General features: G+C 43.7%; 1 protein-coding gene across 2 annotated transcripts in view; it reads left to right on the top strand.

Annotated features, from left to right (window-relative positions):
* unc5cb (unc-5 netrin receptor Cb) overlaps positions 1-24,880 on the top strand; it is a 164,712-nt gene that overhangs the window by 58,456 nt on the left and 81,376 nt on the right. For both annotated transcript variants that reach the window (XM_072659307.1, XM_072659306.1), the window contains exons 2-3: positions 6,164-6,394; positions 22,314-22,457. In XM_072659307.1, coding sequence (XP_072515408.1) covers positions 6,164-6,394; positions 22,314-22,457 — 375 coding nt within the window. The remainder of the gene's footprint in view (positions 1-6,163; positions 6,395-22,313; positions 22,458-24,880) is intronic.

Below are 24,880 nucleotides of genomic sequence, written 5' to 3'. Positions count from 1 at the left end.
GTGTGGCTTGGCGGCTGGGAGATGTGCTGTTTGTCCTTCTGTATGAATGGTATCGGGCGATCACCTTTGTTCTCGGTGGTTATCGGTTGCTTCCTCACCGCTCGTCACGCGCCTGAGCCCATTCAAATAACTTCTTGCACATTCGCCTGCGAGGCCGACTTGCCAGAACAGCCTCAGCCTTGTATTCAGAGGAAAACTGATCTTCTGTTGATGAAATGCTACCACTTTGGTGGTGGCCATATGCTCGCGGTACTGTCACGGCATGTCACAATGAAACCAAACAATGGTAAAGTTCAAAGCCTGTGTGATCAACAAAAGCTCTTCCCACCTTAGCCTGTCTAATTGGAATGCCTAGAGGAAGAGCGTGCTATGGCTGAGGCAGAGCAAGACGCTCTTCACTAAGTGTGGCTGGATCACAACTCCGTTCAGAGCTTCTGTTTGAAATCAAGGAGGCAGCAGCCCCTATTTTATGGACCACTCCAGCAGTAACGATCCAATTGTGAAGTTTTTCTGAAAGACATCTCGTCACACTCCTTGACCTTAAATGCCTGAAAACTCTCTCAGTCTCTCTCAGGCTTTTTCTTAACCTTTCCCAATCTATGGCCAGAGGCAAGGTTACTATTATAGTTTGTTTAACTATTTCTCAGCCATGTATGTTCAGACTGACATAAATACTAACACCCATCGATTTTACAGAAGCATTGTGATTGAGGCCTGTATTGAAGAGGGTGAAAGAGTTTGTGAAAGTGTCAAGGAAGCTGCTCCTTGAATTCTGTCAGGCAAGTGTAAACATCATGCACCCACATATGAAGCTAGATCATTATTAATGCCTAAACTTAGCCTTGGAAAGCTCCAGTTCTTGCTTGTGATATTATCAAATAGAAAATATTAAAGCATGCTGTCATAATTTATCAGGGAACGTCTAAAATTAAATTTTAATCTTGCCTGACATGCTCGTGATCTGGTATGTTTCTGATTGGAATTAAAGTACAGAATTGGAGATTGCACCTTATCCTTAGGGTTGCACATGGGGAGCCCAGCCCATTCCCTTCACCCTTATTCTAATCATCTACTAAATTACAGCGTCTTCTCCGGGGTAGTCAGCTAGGCACAACTAGGCACTTCGTCAGTGCTTTGCTGGGTTAATCCCACCCCAACCACCAACTACTACCACACACTTTAATGTTGCTGTGAGCAGAACAACCCAGAAACCACATGGAGAACCAGCAGCTGCATGAAAGGGAGATAAAAATGCCAAACTGCCGCACCGAGAGTAGTCAACAGTGCTAATTGCTTTAAGCAGTTTTCCTCTGAGTTTGATAGGTGTGACTGCTGCTAAATCAACACAGAACTGGCAAACAAGAAGCTGGAAGGCAAAACCGATTGCCGTGTGATGGACGCTCTCTAGCCCTGCATTTCTTTCTCCAGCTTGGATTCATTTCTTACCTTTTTTTTTCCTTTGCTTTTGTTTGCCTGGGAAGAAATAAAGGGCCTTGCAGGCCTGGTGATAAGAGGTTGAGGTGCGGTTGAGTTCCAGTCTGGCTGTTCCAAGATGGGTTTCGCGATAACAGGCCTTACTCTCGAATTACATCCCAGAGCACCCCCATCAAAGTGTGGCAGCCTTGCGTGAAGGCAAAAAAAAACACCCCCTCCTTTAGCATGATGGCATGCAGATGGAGTGGGGGGCCCGGGTTCTTGGCCCTACTGGCTGACCTCTTACCTCTTGCCATCCCCTTTGCTCTGCTGCACGAGGCCCTGAACACATTAAGATGGAGTGGTTTGGACTGGGAGATTGTATGTGTATGTGTGTGTAATAGAGCTGGGCAATATGATGATGATTATTATGATAACAGTATGCTTTTCTAAGCATATGGAGGATACTGTTAGTGCTTAATAAACACTGATTAGCTGCAGGTTTCATTACGGACAGTGTGATTAGACTGGTTTAATTAGATGAAGAGCAGCAGATGTTGAATAAAAATCACTGTATTCAGTACGGGAGAGGATCTAAAGAGTAGTTTATAAGAATCTGTTGCTACTGATGTGTTTAGCCTGTGATGTATTGTGATAAATATCGCATCTTTTATCATCATTAAATCTTTTAATGTTGTGATCTGGTATTTTTACCATATCGCCCAGCCCTAGTGTGTAAGACAGTACAGTGACAGTAGTGAGAGCAATGTGATGTCGACTATAGTGGTAACATGTGTCCCTCCCCCCCCCCCTTCTCTCTGTCTTTGTCTCTTTTGCCCTCTCTCTTGAGAAAGTGGCATCAGCAAGGCCCTGCTGGTGCGAGGCCATCTTTTTATATGATGTTTTTCCCGCTTTCTCGCCAAAGCTGGTCTTTTTATTCCATTTTATTTATTATTTCTGTCGCAGTGGTGTGGTAGCTGATGAATACGGGCATGCGTATGGTGGGGGCTCTGCATGCTGAATCCTTTCATTCCACTGTCTGATCTCCCAGCCCCACAGCGAAAGACACAGTCAGACAGAGAGGAGCGATAGAAAATAATAGAGAGAGGAGTAGCGAAAGTGAGAGCGAGAAAGTGAGAGAGAAAAATAAGTGGAAGAGCACAGTCTAAGGAGTTTCCTGTGTTTCAAAGGTAGTTTCTAGGTCAAGGTCTGGGACAGCGCTGTAAAATAGTGAGGACTTGGTTGTAAGTAATGCCGAGGAGAAGGCCAGAGTGATTCTGGCGTGTTAAGAAGGCAGTAGGGAATTTCCAGGATTGCACATATAGATGTGTCCCTGCACGTATAGAAGTGGAAGCCTACAGGATTAGACCAGGCTGGGTAGTGATGTTTATTTTGCAGGAGAGAAGAAAAGATGGTGGTGAATGGGGTGTGTGTGGGTGTGTGTGTGAATGCGTCTTTGTGTACATGTATTTAAATGTGGACACGCTTATAACAAGAACGGGCTGCTGTATATGTACATACACACACAAAGAAGCATTCACACATGAGTGTATATGTGTGTTTCTGACTGTGATAGTGATCATGGCTGATGAGGCCAGCATTTTTACTGGGTCATGGTTCTGGTCCAGGGCTAATGGCTGCTGCAGACCATGAACTGATAAAAACCTGCTCTTGCTTCCCCTAGATACCGACCTTTCTCCCCCCTCTGAGCCAAATAGGGGTCCAGGGGCTGGCTGATTGGGCTGGAGACCTTGTCTGAACTGTTTCATTTTTTGTGTGCTTTTGTAAAACACCTCTGAGTCTCGCTACCTAACCAAACCGAGTTGATGGCAGTAGAGCGCCATTATAGATTTATTATAGATTTGCAGTCTATATTAAAGACAAGACAGCCATATTCACCATCACTTGTGTTACACAAGGATGGAATTTGGCCTCCGCCTTTAACCCGTCCATGCAGCAAACACACACATACAGTAATACAGTGATACAGTAAAACCGTATTAGGTGGATTCCAGCTAGGCATGGGCTCTGAGAGGGTTTGTACATACTTTGTTACTGGAACCCAAATGGGCTTGGGCCCATCATTACAGACCACCTTAAACTCATATCTGCCATATAGGTTCCACATGCAGTGTATACAACCCAGATGGGGCCCATGTTTAGCCCCTTCTGGTCCCATCAACTGACTCTGGTTGGCATCAGTATGTGGGGCCAACATGGTTCCCATGGACAAAACTTTCTGATGGGCTAACCATACAGGCCCCATATGGGCATGTTATCTGGGAAGGTTAAGGGCCTTGCTCAAGTGCCCAGCAGTGGCAGCTTGGCAAACCCAAGTATCGAACCAACAACCCGGTCTGCTTTTCTGCTAATGGGTGCAAAGCTGGTATTGCTTAGAGTTTCAAATCTGCACTAATATTTCACCAGAATTTGTAGGTTTGTTTGACTGTCCACTGTCCAGAATCTCGACAATGGGGACGTGTACTTGTGTGCCGTTTTCCTGGGGACTTGATAGCACCAGGATGAAGGGGGAAGGAAACAAGTTGGTGGAGGAAGTGTGATGCTCTGTACAGTGTTCTACTGGGAAACCCTGGTTCTGGCCATTTATGTGAACATCAGTTTATCACATGCCACCTACCTAAACATTGTTGCAGATCAGGTACACCCCTTCATGGCAATGGTATCCCCTGATGGCGGTGGCCTCTTTAGGGCTTGTTGGTGTCGGGAATGATTTGAAGAACACGTCATAATTTAAGGTGTCGTCCTGGCCTACAAACTCCCCAGATATTAATCCGATCAAGCATCTGTGGCATGTGCTGGAACAAGACGTCTGAGAAACTGCAGCTTACATCTTGGTGCCAGATAGCACATGGTACCTGCGTAGGTCTCTCAATGAGTCAAAGCTGTTTTTTGGAGCATGTGGAGGACCAACAGCACAATTGGTTGTTTAATGTTTTGTTGCCTTCACTTAGCACTATTTTCTTTGGGCAACACTTGATGAAACTTGCTTTAACCGATGTTCTAAGTCAGTTGTGTTTACCTGGCTCAGGTACACAGATTTCTCTCACGACTCTATGAAAGCCCTATTCTCCTTCGTATTTCATCTCTTGGCTTTGCCCACGCATTTTCATTTAGCAGTTGGCGCTAAGTTAGCTTGTGAAGTAGCGCCAGTAGAGATGCAATTAAGACATGCTGGATCACCTTTAATGTGCTTAAACAACACTTGTGTTAGTTTGCTTTCCTGGACTATGGTTTGATCCACTAAGCAGTTGGAACTAACTTTGTGTGGTTGCAATAGCTGAGCTGATTTGTAGTCCAGGCTCACCTATTCCCAAAGTCTTGCAAATAAACCCAGACAATGCTTAAGTCTTTATGACACTATGTGTCCTTGTTTTTGGTGTATTTATCTCCTTCTTATTCTTGTGTGTCTTCCCTGGTACACACACACATGTGCCCTGAGGCTATAAGGAAACTGCAGCCCTGGGGTCAGCAAGAGTTTACTGGTCCTCTTCAATTAGCAGGTGATTGGGGGCTGATGACAGGGTAGGTGTGATTCAGGAGCAGCTCGTGATGAAAAGCAGACCTGATGTGCCTGAAGCCTTCCTGGCCATCCTGTGCTTATTCCACAACATCCCTCACCCCACCCTACCCTACCCTTACACCCTACTCCTTCTTCTCTCAGGATCCCTTTTTCTCCCACCCTGCGCACCAGCCCCCTCAACAGTACCTCGGGCCCAATGGATAGTGACACACAGACAGGGCTGTTACATGGGAGGCCGTATCGATGTGATATTGCCTCCACAGACGACAAGATTTGTTAAGACACTGAGGGCTGAATTGAGAAGTGTGAGAAAGGGGAGCAAAAGTGAAGGGAGGAGAATCACTGATGTGGTGATTTAACCTTTTTGCCACAGGAAGTGATGCGCCTCCTCTCCAGGCCCATTCCTGGAGATAAATAATTGATGTCTGGCAGTCGGGTGTTAGGAATAGAAAACGGAGCGGAGGTGACAAATGGGCTCCGCAAATGGGTTTCCTCCTCCGTCTACGGTGGAGGGGAGGAAAGTCAAAGGCCGGATATTGAGTGAGGGAGACAAACCTGGAAAGACTTGTGTGAAAATGTGTGTGTGTGTGTGTATGCGAGTTAGTAATGTTCAAGCCAAACTGCTGAGCCCTTACCCAGCGTTCCATATTCATCAGGGGGAATTTCAAGCACTGCCCAGCTCCAGAGATGTGCAAACTCCGGTGTCTGTTCCTCTGACATGGGCAGATAAATATAGGTGTGTTTGATGGTGCCAGACAGTAGCCCGGCTGAGAGAGGCATGCTGATGAAAGAGAGACATAATTACAGGGGAGCTTAACCATCTGCAGCCCAAATATCTGCAGAATTAAATAAACCAAAGCCCCTCCACCGGCAGTTAAGAAAAAAAAACAGGCTTCCAACCACCAGGCCCCTGCCGGAAATATAAAAGAAGGTGCATACTTCTTAACTCCCACATCACCCCCCCCCCCTCAGTTACTGGTCCCACAGGGCTAACAGTAGCTGCGGTTCAGGGTGGAGAGAGCATGAGCTCTGAGCCAAAGTGGAATCCTTCCCAAAACGCCTCCTTGCCAAGCACACTTGTATAAACAGTCGCTGTGTTGATGAATGAACTGTGATGCTACTCTCTGTAATCTGTGTATCATGTTCATAAAAGAAATTCTTTTCTCTCCCTTCCTCTCCCTCTCCCTTTACTTCCCTCTCCACTCCCAGTGGACGATGACTACTTGGGATTGGGCGAACTTCCAGAGACCTTCCCATCTGACCCACCTGAGCCCCTCCCTCATTTTCTGATGGAGCCAGAGGAGGCCTACATTGTCAAGAACAAACCTGTCAATCTCTACTGCAAAGCCACGCCTGCCACGCAGATCTACTTTAAGTGCAACAGTGAGTGGGTCCACCAGAAGGAGCACACGGTGGAGGAACGAGTGGACGAAACCTCTGGTCAGTACAAGAACAGTTGTATTGACTTGTGTGTTTAATTATCTGGCTGTTTAAAGCAAATGCACATATCACTACAACAATCAATCAATTCAATCTAACTAGTATTTCATCATTTTGCTCCAAACATTGGACAGTAGAAACAGGATACAGTGTTTTTTAATACCCTTGATTCAGAAGAAACAATGAATGAGCACATGTCCCAATACTTTTGTCCATGTTTTGTGTTTAAAGAGAAAATGAGAAAGAGAAAGGGAGACATGTACACATGTATAGTGTTTGATATTTTGTAAGTTAAAACTGTTAAAGAGCTCTAATTAGAGCTTTAATTATACACTAAACAGATGGTTTGGCTCAGATCAATAAAAGTTCTAATAGAATCTTTTCCAATGCTGCAAACAAAATTAAGCCCTAAAATCACAACGCCTAGAGTTTGTAATTGATTTATAAAAAGCCCAAGTCGTTTGAGCGTGGGTGTGTGCATAACATAAGCCCCCCCCCCCACCCCCCTCAACACACTGTACTCGGATAGGTGCACCCAGATGCCTAGGTTTGATCAGAGACAGTGGTTTCCATGACAAATGATAAACGAGAGAGCTTCAGAAGAGACCGAGAAGCATATCAGCAATGCAGTTAATTTTGAGACTGATGGAGCCTGTTTACACCTGGCATTAACAGCGTTTTTGGTGATCTGGTCAGATTCGGATTTCACTTCTCTGCCTGAAAAGCCAGATGTAAACACCCCCAAGACTTGCACTGTGATCAGATCACGATCAGATCACTCAAACCTCCTTCTGAGGTGGTCGGAGATGGACTCTCGTCCACATTTTAATACAAATGTAAACGGATTCCGTCAGACAATCAGAAATATGTCTACCAAAAACAAACCTGTAATAAAAGTAATTATTACTGTGGATCTTGGCCTCTCTCCCCTCGTGTGTGTGCCCGCATGTGTGCACTTGCACCTGTGCTTATTTACTGGTAAATGAGAGCAGGATTCCAGATTTTGTTTCCCTGTGTTTTTCAATCTGTCACATTTTCTAAAAGAGCTGTTACAGGAATTCGAGAACCATCTATTGTTCCACAACGCTGTAGATGCCCCACCATTCCTCTAAACTGTTCCCAGACTCCCGGACCAGGACAGTACTGATGAGAAACCGTTGTTTACAGGAAGTAAAACCTAAGTGATGTACGTGTTGGTGTTTATTTTACACGGGAAAGTAAAGTCAGACTGGGGACGCGTATTCATGACAAGTGTAAACAAAATCCGATCAAAGTAGATCCAGATACTGTCTGAATGCAAAGCGCATGTTCATAGCAGGTGTAAACAGACCCTTTATGTTCCATTTATAGTTATGTATTTAGTGGAATGTAAACTTTACAAAAAAGCCATTCTTCATTCTTCATTCATGCCTGTAAGAGTATGCTGCGTTATCAGTCTAGATTGTGGGGTGGTCTGATCACAGAGAGAGATGAAACAAGAAGACAAACACGCACGTGTGCGAGGGCAGTCCGACTGGGAGAAGAAAACAGAGGAATGTGCATAAACACACATACACACACACACACACACACACACACACACACACAAATGCTCACCCCCAAGCAGTTCACACCGTCGGAAAATCGAGTAAATGAATAATTCAGGCGAGAGTGTTTTACAGCCCCCCACCCACCCAGACCGTAATGAGAGTGGAATTTCTCCCTTCAGCTCTGAGAGGCAGCCTTGTTAAACCAGCAGCGCCTCTGTAAGAGATGCCCATAAAGCTGGCATAGGACTGCTACTGTGCTGTTAGCGTACTGTTGTATGCACTGCTTGTCTGGTCTCGGGACATCGTTAAGGCTCAGATGTGGCTGGGCTGTTCCACACTTCATGCCGAACCCTTTCTTCTGACACACTCTTTTGATACGTACCCGCTGGTAACAAATACACGTGGGACCGGGCTCAAGACGGCCCAGAAGGGGACGTACTGTACGACAGCAAACGAGGGACAGTTCCAAAATTTCAGTTGCTGTTTTGCAAGAGAGGGAGAGAAGTGGAGGAGACCTTTCAAGAAAACTCTCTCTCTTTTTCTCTCTCTCGCCTCACACACACACACACACACATGATGTCACTTTCCGTTTTCTCACCCCTCTTTGTCTATTGAGAAGTAGTAAGCACAGCCTTTTTAGTTAATCAAACCTAAGACACATTATTTTCAGCAGATCCTTTACTCTGTTTTTCGTCATGTAAATCTGAATATTAAAATAGTGATCAATGTAAACAAGGCAGGTAAGAGCTATAAGAATACAGCCGATTGCTTTTACCTTGCGGTCTCTACGAGGCGAAATAGCCTTTCTGGGGAACTGTGGAGGTCAAGATGAGATCTGTAAGACCAATCAACCTCTCAGGGAGAACTGCCTGTATGCTGGTAAGACAAATGACTAATCGAAACCCCCATATTATTGCCAAGAACCTGCATTGAAGTTTAGCTAGGTCAAAAGGGTGGTGTACCGTTCCACTGTGAAGCATTGCTTGCGGAAATTTACTCTTCATGGAAAATCTTAATCTTAGAGTTTTATGGACAAGAGCTGTGGACTGGTGAGGGCAGACTAGAACTATTTGGCCACAGTCAGCAAAGGTACGTTTGGAGGAAAAAAAAAACTGCATTTCTTGAAAAGTACGTCTTGCCAGCTGTGAAGCAATGGGGTTGGATCTTTCATGCTTTGGTGGTTAGAGTTTGCCACCAGTTTCATTGGCAGTGTTGCATGTCTGCAGGGAAGACTGGATTCCACAAAATACCAGCAAATCCTGGATGCAAATGTCAAACCATCTGTGAAAAGGCTGAAGCTGAAAAGGGAATGGCTTCTACAACAGGATAACGATCCAAAATATACCTCAAAAAAGCAATGTACTACCTGACAAGACACAAACTCAAGCTTGGGAAATAGCCCTCACAATCCCCTGACCTTAACATCATTGAAATACCTTAAACATGCTGTGCAGCAAGACAGCCCACAAACATTTCACAGCTAGAAGCTTTCTGCAAAGATGATTGGGGGAAAAATTCCAGCGGCAAGAACTGAAAGCTGTGGTTTCTGCCACAGGTGGTGTTACTAAGTACTGACTCTATAAGATGCCCAAATGTTTGCACAGGCCACATTGATGATTTATGTTGTAAGAGAAACCATGCATCAGGATTTGCTGAAATGATTGTGTTTAATTTAAACATTTAAACATTTGACCACGGGTACCCAAACCTTCACATAAGACTGTAACAAACCCATTCTAATTACATAAAGTTATTATTTCATGCTTGTATCTTATAGGAAGATCTGCAAGGCTGTAGATTCTGAATCCATACCTCTGTATCTATATTTGTTTAAAAGCATAAACATAAATTTAGTTTACTTTCTGACCAAGCACTAAAGATACTAAGTAGCTGTTGTTTGGATTTTCATTTAAGCAGTTTTACATAAATATCTTTTTTCTGCTGAAAAAAGCTACACAGACTTGAACCCTGGCCTGTATGTAGCAGGAGTCTTAGCAGTTGCAGTTGTAGCAGTAGGACTAATAAGCTTTACGTTTTGGCCCACATCTCCTACTCTGTGATGCCTACTGAGAATTCTGCTTTTCATTTCCTCACACTAACCCAAGGTCTTTAAAAATCTTTAGCTCCTTCTATGCAAACTAGTCCTGGGTGTTTCATTCAGTGCTCATAAAACTGGTATCAAATTGTCCATCAAGAACCTTAACTGTGAAAAACGAATTATATTGTAAAGTACATGACCACCACCTTCCAGTCAATCCTTGAGCATGAGAAAATCGTTGACTAAAACATCGGTAATGAATGAATTGTCTAATTGAAATCAAACTTAATAGGCTTGTGTGCAGAGCTGGCCAATTAATCAGAAAATAATCAAAACTGAAATTCAGAACTTCTTATAACAATAGTGCTTATGGACATTTATTTAGTTTATTTGTTTCTTTAATTCTGTTAATACTTTTTTACCCACTATGTGTGTTCATGTATTGCCCCCTTAAAAGCAAACACCGGCTTGTGTAGCCACATGACTCCGCCTCATCCAGCGTGCAACATGGAAGCAACATGAAGGAGAACTCAGACACTGAGCCAACTTATACGCTGAGCCAGCTTATATAATCATTCATTAATTGTAATCCAGGTAAAGTGTTTTGATATTGCCTGTCAACTTTTATCATCAATCAGAGGTCAATCTTATATCGTCCAAAAAAGCTCCATGGTGGCATTTGGCTTAATTGATCTGATTAGTGCTTGTTCCCCCCGTATTGCCACTTACATTTATAATTATTTCTGTAATTATGCATATTTCATTTTAATGGGATAATATTAACTAGACTCTAATTGGTTAACTCATATTAAATCATAGCTCAGCACATCTCTAACAGCCTACACACACTACTGGCTTTTCATCTAGACATAAACACACAGAAACCACAAACAGAGACTACATGAGTCAGGTGCCTTCTGGCTTTCTTAAATCTTATTCGCATCTCTCTCTCTTCCCTCCCTTTCCTACCCCTCTCTCACTCCCTCACTCTCTCTCTCTGTCTTATTGTATGTCAGTAGTGACTCATCTCAGTCATTGACTGCCATCTCGTCAATGAGCGCAAAACGACTCTCATTACAGAATGACACAATTAACAGTTTGTTAAAAGCAGACCGTCCTCCCCTCGTAACAGAGGGACATCCAGCCCTCATAAGCTCGCTCTGTTTTTACGGTCATATTTATTGGAGAGGAGAGAGCGGTGCTGTGCAGTCCAGAGCTGAGCTCTGAATGGAAACAGGAGGCACTATTGCACTTACTGTCTGTGGGCTGTTAATAACCGACAGCTCAATAGTGTCTTCAGAGCTCTGCTGCAAGAAAGAAAGTGCTAGAGAGAGAGAGAGAGAGAGAGAGAGAGAGAGAGAGAGAGAGAGAGAAAGAGAGAGAGAGCAAAACAGAGAGAAAGGGAGAGGCAGAGGGAGAGCGAGCAGCATGATTGCTACCTGTGGGCTACAGGGACAACTCAATTTCCCACTTTGGCAGCTGAATGCAGCCAATCAAAGAGGCCCTGTTGTCTGTAATGGTTCCGGAGCCCTTGGGGGATTTTATTCTTTTTTTTTTATGCACTGGCCATTGTGCACAGTGCAGGAACCTGGCTTAAACAGGACACACATGTTTAGGGAACAGTGGTGAGGAGAACGTACACAGACCACACAGACACACGCAGACCTTTTCTATCTTTGATAGTTTCACACATTACAGAATCAAAGACAGTGGAGCGGTGGACAGAAAGTAAGTGAACTCACAAGTAATGGAAAGCCGTGTCAGAGTGAAGAGTGAAGCTTATGGCCAGCTGATTTTCGATTGTCTCCCCCTTTAGATGGCTTTCTTAGCTTTGACATTGACAAATTTGAAGTTAGCATTGAGCATCGCCCCCTTGTCTTAATGTCAAAGGAGTTGGTGTGCTGAGAGCAGTGATGTGAATCTTCAAGCCCACACATCACCCCAGAGCACTGCAGAAGAACCTGCAGTAGCCTCCATCAACCTTATCCCTGCCCCCCCCCCCCTTTTACTCTCTCTATCTCTCCCTGCTCTTGGTCTTCTCTTTCCTTCCTTCTCCTCCTTCACTCTCTTTCTCTCTCTCTCTCTCTCTCTCTCTCTCTTTCTCTCTCTCTGCTTGGGCTCTGAGTGTCTCTGCCCACTCCACTCCTCTCTAATTTCCCCTGATTGACAGAAAAGAACCGCAGATAGAGGCTGGCCGGCCTGGTCAATAGCTATCCGAGCCGACGGAAACATGATCTGATGCCCACACTCGCCCTCCACCCTTCCCTTCCCTTCTTTTCCCTTCCCTTCTCTCTCGTTCCGCCTCTCTCTATCCCCCCTCTCGCTCCCCCCCATTGGGTCAGGGAGTAGATTAACAGACATTTAGGCCAGGAGCAGGCTGAGCTGGAGTGTTATCTGCAGCAGGCACCAGGCTCCAGCCTCGTGTCCTCCTCCTTCCTCTTCCTCCACCTCTCCCCCCCCCCTCTACTCCTGGAAAATAAATAAAGAAAGCCTTTGCTTACTGTGGGGGTTATACTCGGCATCATTATCTCCCTGCAAATGGATTTTTTTGGAAGCCAATGGAGTGGCTTGAAGGAGAAGCACCTACTCAAATGTTCCCTCATTGATCCACGTTAGAATCAGCGCTGGGTTCAAAAATCGCATCTGATTAAGGTCACTGGACTCGTTTGAGGTAATAATTGGACGGATATCATTCAGGTTAGCCTCAACTTCAGGAAGCACCAAGAGTTCCGACTCAGAATAAGAGTAAAGTACGAACGGCGCGAGTAAGCGAAATGACGGCCCGGCCCAGCCCGGCCTGCACGTTTCCAGCAGAGAGAGTATCTCAAGTCACGTTTAATTCCTCTGCTCGCCACACATCGAGTCCGAGCAATAAATAGCCACTGGACACGCTGTGCTTTTTGAACGTCAGAGCCGGGCTGACTCAGATGCGTCCTGAAGGCTCCCTGGCCCCTGCACTTAGGCAAATAAGCCAACCGATCCATGCCGCACGCCTTCTCCCATTCCCCAACACTGAAGCGCTGCCGGTGCTAATCTCCAGCGAGCCGGCCCATTGATCGCTACAAATGAACCTAAGTTAATTATGTGTAGTTACAGTGGTGTAATGCACACCCTGGACAGGCCATCACCCCGGTTGAGAGATGAGAGGGAGCGTGGAAGAGAAGCAGGCTCTTCATTTGGGGAGGGCGACTGGTGCCCTCCCTCCCCCTCTCTACCTCCCCCCCTCCGCCTTACTGCTCCGGCTCCCCCATCCGACTCTCCCTGATCGATAACGAAGCTAAAGCTAATGATGACAGCCATGTTAATAATGTATCCATTTCCAGCAGAGCACTCCATAGGCCTATAGTTAGAAATGAAGAGAAATAGGAGAGAAGTTGGAAGAATGGAAGAATCATTTCAGAATCGTTTGTCTGCTGAGCGATGTACGAATCGGAACAGGCTTGAAAAATCCATATTCACGTCATTTGAGATGCTGATTGTTGGTTTTTTGATGGTTATGTTGTGGTTTCTTTGCTGCATATATGAATTAAAATAATTGCCATTATTGGCTTAATCAGGAAAGGAAAAAGCACTGTTATTAGTCTGTCATATAATTCAATATTTGACATTAAATATTAGACACGATTCATTCAACACATTAACAAATTAAAAATGATTACTTCTCCTTTTGCACAGTGCTTTTAGCATAAACCACAGGCCCTGTCTTGGAAATCATATTTGGAAAAATCAAAATGACTTTTATAAAGGACACAGACACAGATCTTGTGCCCTGCACTCAAATAAATGCCAGGACAAGTACAATAATGGAGGTAGGCTGATTCTCCAAAAAATGCAACATTGCAAATTGTGATGTCCTAATTCCCAAATACATTTTTACATTCACATTTTTGTCTTATGAGTCTATATGTCTGAAAATCGCAAGAGCCGTAACCGACAATCTTCCCAGATTATCCTGTAGGGTGTGGTGTCTATAATCCAATCTTTACTCCTCCTATCTTCTCCCAGAGCAGCCAGGGCCGCCCCCATTGTGAATCGTGAAATATGAAACGTTTAATATTTAAGACTGTGTCCTGTAGTGTGAAGTGGATGCTGATTCTCTTGCGGGAAAACAACTCCGACCTCATGCATGAAAGACTTTCAGCTAATGAGAGCCGAGCTGAACAGAACTTGTTAAAAGCATGTGTTTCATCCACATCCTTTTCTTTCTCTGGACCTTTTCTGAGCAGAAAGCCTTCACCACTAGCTTAGCAATGGTTTCGCTGTCAGCCACCATGTTTGTTTACATTCATTTTATGAGAAACTCCCGCAAGAATGGGCTTTCCCCACTAGCTCATCGAACTTCTCAAGCTCTCTGCGTATTTAACAAGCTGATTGGCTTTTTGCTGAAGGGTGGGCCTGTAAACAGACCATGTTGAGCGTTACGAGAGCTTCTATTCTTTTTTCAACCAGGGACCGTGTCCTTTATTACTTACAGCATCTCTGCTTTAACTGTTACATCTGCATAAAATATACATTTAAAAGATAGCATAAAAACAGTTCAGTGATTTATGTTGAATATTTCCCACAGCGCACTGCACTGCATCCAGTTCACCAGCTGCTCTCTGCCTAATGAAACATGTAGTCGTTCAGTGTCTTCAAGTACTGACAGTATGATCAGGTAGGCTAAATGTGACATCATTTTTAAATGGGCTATAACATGTGTCATCACATTGCCCGCCTGTGCTGACCACACGACAGAGCAATAGCCATGGATGTGAAGTCAGCGTTTTCAATTTGCATGTGTTTTACATCCACATGAAACTTTAAAGAAATCTCCTCTCCTGAGAGATTTTTTCTAAAGCTCCGTTTTCACTATTTTAAGTGACCCTAACACAGTTTTCATGTGGCCGGGAGACCAAAACAAAATTATTACTTTAAAAACATCCGTATACTCGTAGAAGAGCAAGCAGCCCAGGTTACTGATGAGTGTAATTTTGCTGTGCAGTTTAGATGAGCAATTTTAAAGTGCAGCTCATCCTTTCAGCCAATGTTGTTTATTCTATTTGCCAGCTGAAAAGCAGACAGTGACCATGCTGAGCTTCTGCCAGGCTGAATGAAGTATTTCCATATTTTTGGGGTGGGTACAACCTTTTACTGTAGTCTCCAGCAAGTGATGTGAATGGGGAGCGCAAACAGCATCAATAAAACTAACTGATAAGATTGGTTGTCATGAAGGATTTTTGAATCTTATGAACATAACTGCTGTTTATATTGTCTAAAGATTTAATAATAAGTACATTAATAGAAAATGTACAAAACGATGTCTAAATGTAGGCCTTATTACATTAAGTGTCGCCTTGGAATATGGAAAGTTATGACAGTGGTACATATTTCTAAAATGGCAGCTATTAGTGGAAGTTATTCAAGTTATTTTGGAATATTTCTATTGGTCTATTCATTGTGAAATTTCAACACAATGTAATTGTGATTTAATTATTCAAATGACACTTTGTGATGGCTACATGACATCTCCAAAACATCAGGCAGGGCTTGTGGGGTGTTCCCGGTGTGCAAGTGGTCAGTATCAACCAAAAGTGCTCCAATTGCCGGAGGCAGTGTAATGCTTTGGGCAATGTTCTGCCGGAAAATCTTGGGTCCTGGCATTCATGTGGATGTTATTTGACACTTTCCAGCTACCTTAACATTGCTGCAGACCAAACACACTCCATTATGGCAACAGTATTCCCTAATGGCCTCTTTCAGCAGGATAATGCCATACTGCAAAAAATGTTCAGGAATGGGTGGAACCCAACTCAACAGATCTGCTGCTGACGTCTTGGTGCCAGGAACCAAAGAACACCTTCAGAGGTCTTGTGGAGTTTAGCCTTAATGGATCCGAGCACACACACACACACATACAAGATAATAGCGTAATTTCAAATGCAAACCAGACTTATGATGTAAGGAGAGGTAAGAGGGCAAACACAGCAGCCGTTCTTGCCCCAAGCCTCCCTGTACTCACTTTTGTTTCCCATAGATGTTTTCTCCCTTCTGTTTTTCTCTTTTTTCCCCTCTGCTCACTGAAAGAAAAACACAGTGGGGAGAATCACAAGTCTTAATAATTTATGGTCACAACGGTTCATAAACAAGGTCAATTACGTCACATGTCAGTGAGTGGTGGAGTTAGCTTCTCCTGAGAGAGGGTGGGAGAGGAGGAGCGAGGGGGCGCTCTTTCTGTGAAAGTGATCCCCCCTCCACCCGACCATCCGCTTTTCTCTCGTTCACCACACATTCCCTCTCTCCCGGGATAAAAGAGCGCTGGTGTGACAAGTCTTTTAGGACTGTTCACCACGCCGTGTTTAGATTCTACTTTTCACTGGATAAAATGACACAAATTAACTTGTGTATGTGCATGTGTGTGTGTGTGTGTGTGTGTGTGTGAGTGAAAGTGTGTGTATGTGACTGTGTGGAGCTGTATCCAGCTTTTCTCTCATTTCATCGGTTTTCCCCGTCAGGCTTTGATGTCCCGGCTTCGTCTGAGTGGAGAGCGGCTGCATTGTCATCGCTTGAATGGGAATTTTAAGGATTGTATACATGAATAGTGGATGCTAGGCCTTCAGTGCATACATATGGAGATGAACACTTTGCACAATAGTGTCTCAAATAAAGTGACTTCATTTTAGTTCCTAAGATTTGTAAGTGTAACAGAGGCATGTCAAGTAAATACTTTGTTGGGGTAGCGATCATCTGTGAAAAGCTACTTTGTGAAGAGTAATGTGAAAACTAGGGCTGGAAAGAATGCTGGAAATTAGGGATGCATTGATATTTTTTTCATATATTCTCTCTCTCTCTCTCTCTCTCTCTATATATATATATATATATATATATATATATATATATATATATATATGTAATTAACTTGTACTGATACACAACATTTATAAAACTTAGAAATTGAGGCCTCATGTACCTGGATTAGTATAGTAGAGCTATTGATGACAGGGTTGTGGGTCTGGGTCCGGCTGCCATCGCTGGGCCCTTGAGCAAGGCCCTTCACCGTCTCTGCTCCCCGGGCGCTGGAGTTGGCTGCCCACTGGTCTGTGTGTGTGTGTGTGTGCTCACTGCCCATACTTCACTAGTATGTGTGTGTGTGTTCACTACCACAGATGGGTAAAATGCGGAGGACACGTGCAGCTTTACCTTTAAAATCTCCACTAAATGTAAGTACTGCTGCTGTACTGACAGTTTCCCTGAAATTCAAGTAAAACCCTTAATAATGTTTTACTACATTAATAATAATAATAATAATAATAATTATTATTATTTTTTTTTTTAATATACACCCTAAACAAAGACCTAAATGCTCAAGTTTACCTCAAGGCTACCTAAGCTAACCCATTAGCTGACCTTGAATTTGAACTTATCAAATTGAATTAGCTAACAGGATCTCACAATGCAAGGTTTATATTAAGCACTGCATTATTGTAAGATGATATGGTTGACCTCCCCAACCTTCTTTCCTACCAGCATTTTGTTGGCCATGTCCAGTGCAAGTGATGATGTGGTTGGTGTAGTGTAGTGGGCAACAACATTGGCCTCCCTGTAACAGAGTAGAGGTCACTTTCTCCACGGGATAAGCACACCGCTCTACACTAGTAAAAGGCCTTGGGCAAAAATCTTTACACTACTCTATTCGGCTACCTGAGTAACACAGTTTAAATAGAAGACGCTGAATAAAGAGCATTAGCCAAATGTCATAAATATACATGTACCATAGTGTTTGCAGGAGTCAGCTGGTGCTCTACAGTTTGTTTCGGAGTGCAAGCTTTTAAACAGAACGTGCCAACCACGGTTTTTCTTTGCGTCAATCTGTAGGCAAGTAGGCAAGTTTCTTAATATGAATTATATTACTGAACTATATCAACTTAAAATAACTCAACATGTATGGCACAAACTTTGAGTAATGTCTGAAACCAGTACTGAAACTGTCCAATCTGATAGGGATACTGATCTGTATCAGGTCCTGATCAGTCTCAAACAAAATCTTGCTTCACAGCTAGTATGAGGTGCATTTTTTAGCATAACAGGGCCATGTCAGAGTTCCTGTTCCTTAGGATAATCTCTGTGTTATAGGCATGAATTTAAAATTGAGCTTTTTGACATTTATAGTAGTCTTGGTTAGATTGGATCTAGCTTTTTTGCCATAGATCCTGTTCTTGGCCAGGACTTTTTTGTGTCATGAATGCTGTAGTTCTTTAGAAGTTGTTCTTGAGTTTTTTGTCACTTTCTGGGCTAATTTATGTCTCACTCTTGGAGTGATTCAGTGACTCCTGGGAGGATTGACTACTTTAAAAATGAAAGCTTTGTCATCAGCAGCCTGAGCCCGAGAGAGCACAAGTCCTCTCTAGGTTGGTAGATGGAGCTCTCATGACTTCGCTGTGTCAGTAAATCTTCATCTCCAGCTGTAGCTCCAAAGCACGCAACACAGCATGAAAGCCCTGGTTGTCAACCACAGAATGCAGACACAAATTCTTGGCAGTGAAAGTAGTGATAGGGTTTGTAATTCGCTTCGCCCTTTTGAGAGTTGGGTGGAAGCTTTGCCACCGCTTGCTCAGCGGTCCTTTTGGTTGTAGTTGCTGCCAACCAGAGCCATGGTGTATTTTGTGTTCGATCAACATTACATTATCAATTAACATTTACAAAATCAATTCTTGACATTTGTGAATCGATTCAGAATCATCCACGTCCATGGATTTAATTTTTCCTCCACCCCTAATGCTCAAACTACACAAACTCTCCACTACCCCACAGGATGAAACACACATCTGAGTGTGTGCTGTTTCAGGCTGAATTTGTCACCGAAATGCGTTGCACTGATTCTGTTTTACCTCCAATATCCAGCCCAACACTTTGTGTTGATATTGACCCAAAACCAGTACCATCAATGGCAGTAAGTTCAGCAAGAACTTGTTACTTTCTACCTCCGACCATTCCCAAGCGCGCTGGCATACTAGCCAGCCCGTACACCTAAAGCAGTGCTTCAGGGTCGACGATGATAAAACTGACAGCATCTCTCTAAGCAGAATAATGTGTACTTTCTGTCCAGTAAGAATATTCCTTTTTTATCACTTCTTTTTTATTGATTTTTTGGCAGTGTAGCAACATCTCTCTCTCTCTCTCTCTCTCTCTCTCTCTTAGACACACACACATACACAGTAAACTTCCACACAGCCCCAGATCTAATGTTTTACAGGCGAGATGAAGCCTAAAGACCTCTAAACACCTGATTGGCAGCTCGCCTCCTCCTCTCGCAGCCTCCCAGCATCCTCTTTAAATACTGCATGAGCGCTAAGCTGCCGTGCAGCGGGTGCAGAAAGCCGCTGAACCTGAAACTCCGCCCATCCACCAGCCCATCCACTAAAGACAGCAAACACAGAGAAATAAACTCCCAGAGTACCCATACCCACCTCCCCCCCCCAGGAGCCACTGCAGGGGCAGGGACACAGAGAGAGAGCTTTGAGGATGGAGTGAGAGGAGCAAACGAGTGGAGAGGGAAGGCTAATGGGGGAGAGGAGAGGAAGCGTCATTTGCATGGAGGATTATTCTGGCTTTATTTCTCAGGCTGCTGTCTCTGGCTCTGCAAGTCAATCAGTACATGTGCCTGGAAGCCCTCCGGGGCTCATTGGGCACTCTGACACACTCACACACAGGCAGCGACACACACACATACACACACACACAGTCTAACTTGTTTTTATACAATATCAGGACGTAGTATTTAACATATTTTAAAAAATATTGGCATTAATGTCTGTATGTGCTTTGGTCTGGGCTTATATTTCCCACATGTGATAAATTCTATCTAAATTTCTATTCATCTGTGCGTAACACATTGTTCCTGAGCTCGAAAGGATAATCTAAAAGTTTCTTGGGAAACTTGAAATAAGAATTTCTATTCCTCTCCGTTAGCAGATGTTGCCATCTAGCTTTTCTGCCATGGTTCCCATTCTTGCCTTGTATTTGAACATGAACATTGACCTTAGCTGAGGCAAGAGATGTCTGGAGTTCTTTGGAGGTTGTTCTTGGGTTCTTTGCCAGGTCCTGGATGATTTTGTGCCTGGTTCCTGCAGAGATTTCGGTAGGGCGTCCACTCCAGGGAATGACCACTGATTGTAGTTCGTTTGAGACCTAGAGTCTTTTGAATGACTTTGTAAACCTTTTCAACCTCAGGAATCTGTCTTTTCTGTGGCATGATATATGTTAGATTTAGCTTGGACAGTGTTGACCCAAATTGTCTGTTAACTGATGATCAGTTATAATTGCATAATCAATAACATGCACACCACATAAAAGAAGTGGCAAACTTTTTGTGTACATTTTTTTTCTGCTGGACATGGTAAACATACCATGAAACCAGACTGAATTGCATGTGGAAATCATTCAGTAATTCATGGTTATTTAAATATTAAGTGGCCTGAAACCTTGCTCCAAGAGAACTACCTTTCTGCAGACTTTGGATCCAGCCCTGATTCACCCTTATGGATTTTTAGAACCTCAGAGCCCCTTAAGAGGTTCCTACACAGTTTTAAATTGAAAAAGGACTTTATGCTTTTAACAGTGAGGTACTTGAGGTACTACTGCCTTCAGAAGTGCTTGATTGGCTGAAAGGGGCGTGTTAGATTTGGGTTGGAGTTGAAACCTGCTGGAAGGTAGTTCTCCAGGAAAGGGGTTGAGGATCATTAATTCCAATAAATGGACAAATTCCATACATGTACTATTGTTTGTGACCTGCTGCTGCTGCTGTTGGTGGATTTGAGCACATCCATGTGATGGCAGGGAGCATCGAGGGAGAATCTGACACCAACCTGTGTTCTTCTGCTAAGACATTCATATTACTTTTTACCAAATGAATGTATGTTTGCTTAGGTGCTTGTTAAGTTAAGTTGAGTTAGGCTATTTATTTCAGCATGCATAAATCCAGTAAAAGGTTGTGCTGAAAAAACGACGTGCTGTTGGTCAGTGCAGTTATTGAAGATGTTGGAAGAAGAGCACAGGTTTGGGGGCTGATCTTCTCTGGGAACTCCAGATACTGTATGAACATTAAGGTTTTTTTTGTTTGTTTTTTTCATATTCACTCACTTTCACTCTCACACACACAGACACATACACTCACACCAAGCTCCTTCAGTGCTCATGGAAAAACACAGTGCAGTGGTAGGAGTAATTCCATCCTCTGCTAGCGAACGACAGCTGCGTAGAGTGGTCCTCTCCCACCTCTATTTAGAAAGAGAGTGCGCGTGTGCGTGCGCGCGAGAGAGATGATATGATACAATACTCAGCGTTCCCTGATTCGTTTAGTGATACCAGCCCTCATCCTCCGAGCCCCCAGCTCGCACACCTCCACCGCTCTAATCCTCGCTATAATAAATGAGCCTACAGAGGGATGAAGGGATGAGAAAGGAAGAAATGAGCGCGGGACCAACGCCACAGCCCCTCCCCAGCCCGGCTAATCTGGGGGCCGAGGGGGTCCGGCCGTGGGCCGCCTTCATTTGTTTGGAGACTGCAGGGCCCAGATGAACAATAATCAGAGGGGTTAGCAAACAGGATTCTGGCTGCCATGACGGCCCCCAAATCCGCCTCCAAAGGCCCTGGACAGCTCAATCATCCTGGCATTCGATCCGCGCCAGAGCCGCGGCGGAACGGCGAAATCGCAGCCCGACTCTCAGCCCTGCCGCCCTGGCCTGCGTTATGAAGACTGCGTCATGGCGGAATAATGCGCACGTAATGTGCGATGGTAATGATGGATGGATGAGGCGCCGTCATATGATATTTCTGGGCTGTGGTAACTCATCTTGTTTTCCCGGTTTGCCTCCTCGCACACTGCTACAGTTGAGGCGTAAGCCGATTATGGGGTTGATGCAACATGTCTGTGTTTTCCTGAGAACGAATGTAAAGAATGGTGTTAGTTATAGGTGCGGCGTCCGTTTCTGAGGGCGTATTGCACGCCAGCGCTTTTATTACATGCTTTAAGAGGCTTTAAGAGGCTTCATTTTGAGATTAAACAAGCAACTGGCCTTTTTGTTTCTAGAGTCCCCTGCTTATTTATTCAGGCTCAACTTTTTGCATGAATGGTGAGGCCAACTTGCTCACCCTGGACCATCTGGTCAGTGGGCTGGTTTTCGAAACACAAGCAGAAGCTACACTGACAAATGTTGATTTAGTGACTCGCAGTCATGCTTTGCAGCTACTTTATTTTCACAGAAAAGTCCTATTCAAACCTTTTACACTGCTGTGTGTTGATATTTTGAATTATGTAGTAATATAGTCTCTCTCTGTCTCTCTCTCTTTCTCGGTCTGTCTCTCCCTTCCTCAGGGCTGGTGGTGAGAGAGGCCAGCATTGAGATAACTCGGCAGCAGGTGGAGGAACTCTTCGGCCTGGAGGACTTCTGGTGCCAGTGCGTAGCCTGGAGCTCGGCCGGCACCACCAAGAGCCGCAAGGCCCACGTCCGCATCGCCTGTGAGTCTCACACGTGCAAACACACTGCTTTCAGGAAACGTAAACTCCTTTTAACAATAGTGGAAAAACTCCCGGAGGTTTTCTTTTTTCTCTACAACTCCAAGTACGTAAACCCTGAAAAACAACCCCAGGGCCATGGAAAACGGTTCGCACAGGAAGCCTGTATTAAGAGCGCCGTATGGCTTTCCATTCTGCTCAGCATGAATAGACTGTGGCCATGTTTCCTTCCTGGAGCATTCTCCTACGCTCTCCTTGTGTCACCATTGTTTACACTGTGGCCGGGCAGGATGGACACATAAACACTACTCTTCACGTTCGTGCACTAAAATGCAACCGTTGAGCTGTAGCTTTAGAAACGCTGGCGTACTTGGCATGAGCATTTGAGTGTTTTTTTAAGGAAGATGCAGGGAAGCGGCGACATAGTGGCAGACGTGCCATTTTGGGGTATCTTTGGGTTGATATATGAGAGAATCAGTTGCATCACATCACAGTATGCTTTTCTGAGTATATCTGAAGATATTTCTAAAACACAGACTGACTGCATGTTTCATTTCAAAGAGTACATAACTCCAGCTATAAAGGCCTGTTTATGTATATATATGCTGACCAGCCATAACATTAATACCACCTGCCTACTAGTGTGTAGCACCTCCTTGTGTAGCACCCCCTTGTGTAGCACCCCCTTGTGCCGCCTGGACTCCACGAGACCTCTGAAGGTGTGATATCTGTGACATATGCCACCAAGACAGTAGCAGCAGATCCTTTAAGTTCTGTAAGGTATGAGTTCTGGCCTCCATCACATCGGTGAGCTTTAGGTGCTCATGATCCTGTCGCTGGTTCACTAAGTATCCTTTCTTGGAGCACTTTTGGTAGATATGCAGTGCACATCAACAAGACTGATTGATTGTTTACCTGCTGCATACCATTTCCCCCCATTTGACGGATGCTAATGTTATGGCTGATCGTTTATATATATACTCGTTCTCTTCTGTCTATTCCAATTCCTTATCAGATTTTTTAAAATGTTGTATTGTATTTAAAGTGTATATTATGAATTAGATTTATGCCGCTTCAAGATGGATTTCATGATATTCAATTTCTGATGTTCCTTAATAAGATGAAAACAAGTACAAACAATATGTCAGAAAAATATGAAAATAACCTGTTTATAAAATAGTAGATATTTTCACAGCCAGGTATTGCACATATTTATTTTTCTGCTTTTCAAAAACAGGTGAAAATACAGAAATGCACATTACATCTTTGCACTATTCATAACAGCAAATACTTTTTTAAAAACGTAATTTTAAAAAATGTAATTTGCTGTTATTGAACAGCGTTAAGAAAGTAAAAATAGCCATTTTATTAGTCTTAATTACATAAACATGTGCATGATTATTTATTAATTACAGCTGACAGCCACCTTTTGATAACAGTTGATTTCTATTTACTCTTTACTCTTACAACTTTTTAAACATGCAAATGCCTAAATGAGGAATTAAAGTCACACATCTTTTAATCTGATTATACAAACCAATAATATGCGGATCAAAACTGTGCTGTGAATGAGCTCATAAACCTGCTTATAAAAACATTACAAAGCATCCTGCAATAGACTACCATTTTAAACAATGCATGAAAATTAAAAAATTCTCCAAGAAGTCCTCCTCATGTCAGCAGGTTTAAGGGCCATTGCTAAATGCTTACAGTGGATCACCGGTGAGACAGTGGGTCTGTAACAACAATTATGACCTGGGATGCGCAAAGGTTTTGCATAAGTTGAACAAAAAAGTTGCTAACATTCATTAAATATTACAGATTTTTGTTTCCCTACTCTACATCCACACAGTTTTTAAAAAATGAACATTTTTAAAGAATTATTTGGATGCAAACATAGCGAGTATTGTGTGTGAATTGTTCTATAAGTCTTTACATGATGTCCACAATCTGCTCAGAGAAGCTTACTGTAACGTAATTTACTGCAATAGTATCCTATCACAGCCTTCATGTTGCCCACCCCCTATACAGAGGATTATCTGGCTGCACTGTAGTGTACTGCATATGTAATATATGCGTTTATATGTTTGTGTGTATGTGTGGGCATATGTGCATCCTAGTGTGTTTGTCTCTGCGTTTCTGACTATGGCTAATGAGCTGGTGTGTGAGACTGAAGTCTGCTCTCTGCTCTGTGAGATGAGTCAGTCACGCTAGATAAACAGCGCCTTGGTGAACGAGCCTTCCATACAGCCAGCAGCCCTTATCTTTTTTTCCCCTCCTCGTCACAACGGCGCTTGCTTCTTGCTCTCGTGCTGAATCTTGATTCGAATGAAGACAGGGCCTGTGCTGTAATCAGATTTCTCCAGAACGGCTGTACACTCGAGCCTGCATCTTCAGGCCTGCAGCCTGAAATGCTTAAATCCAGA

The sequence above is a fragment of the Salminus brasiliensis genome, chromosome 16, assembly GCF_030463535.1.
Source record: "Salminus brasiliensis chromosome 16, fSalBra1.hap2, whole genome shotgun sequence".
Classification (NCBI taxonomy): Eukaryota; Metazoa; Chordata; class Actinopteri; order Characiformes; family Bryconidae; genus Salminus; species Salminus brasiliensis.
Note: the sequence above shows the minus strand (reverse complement) of the source record. Positions and strands in the feature narration are given on the sequence as shown.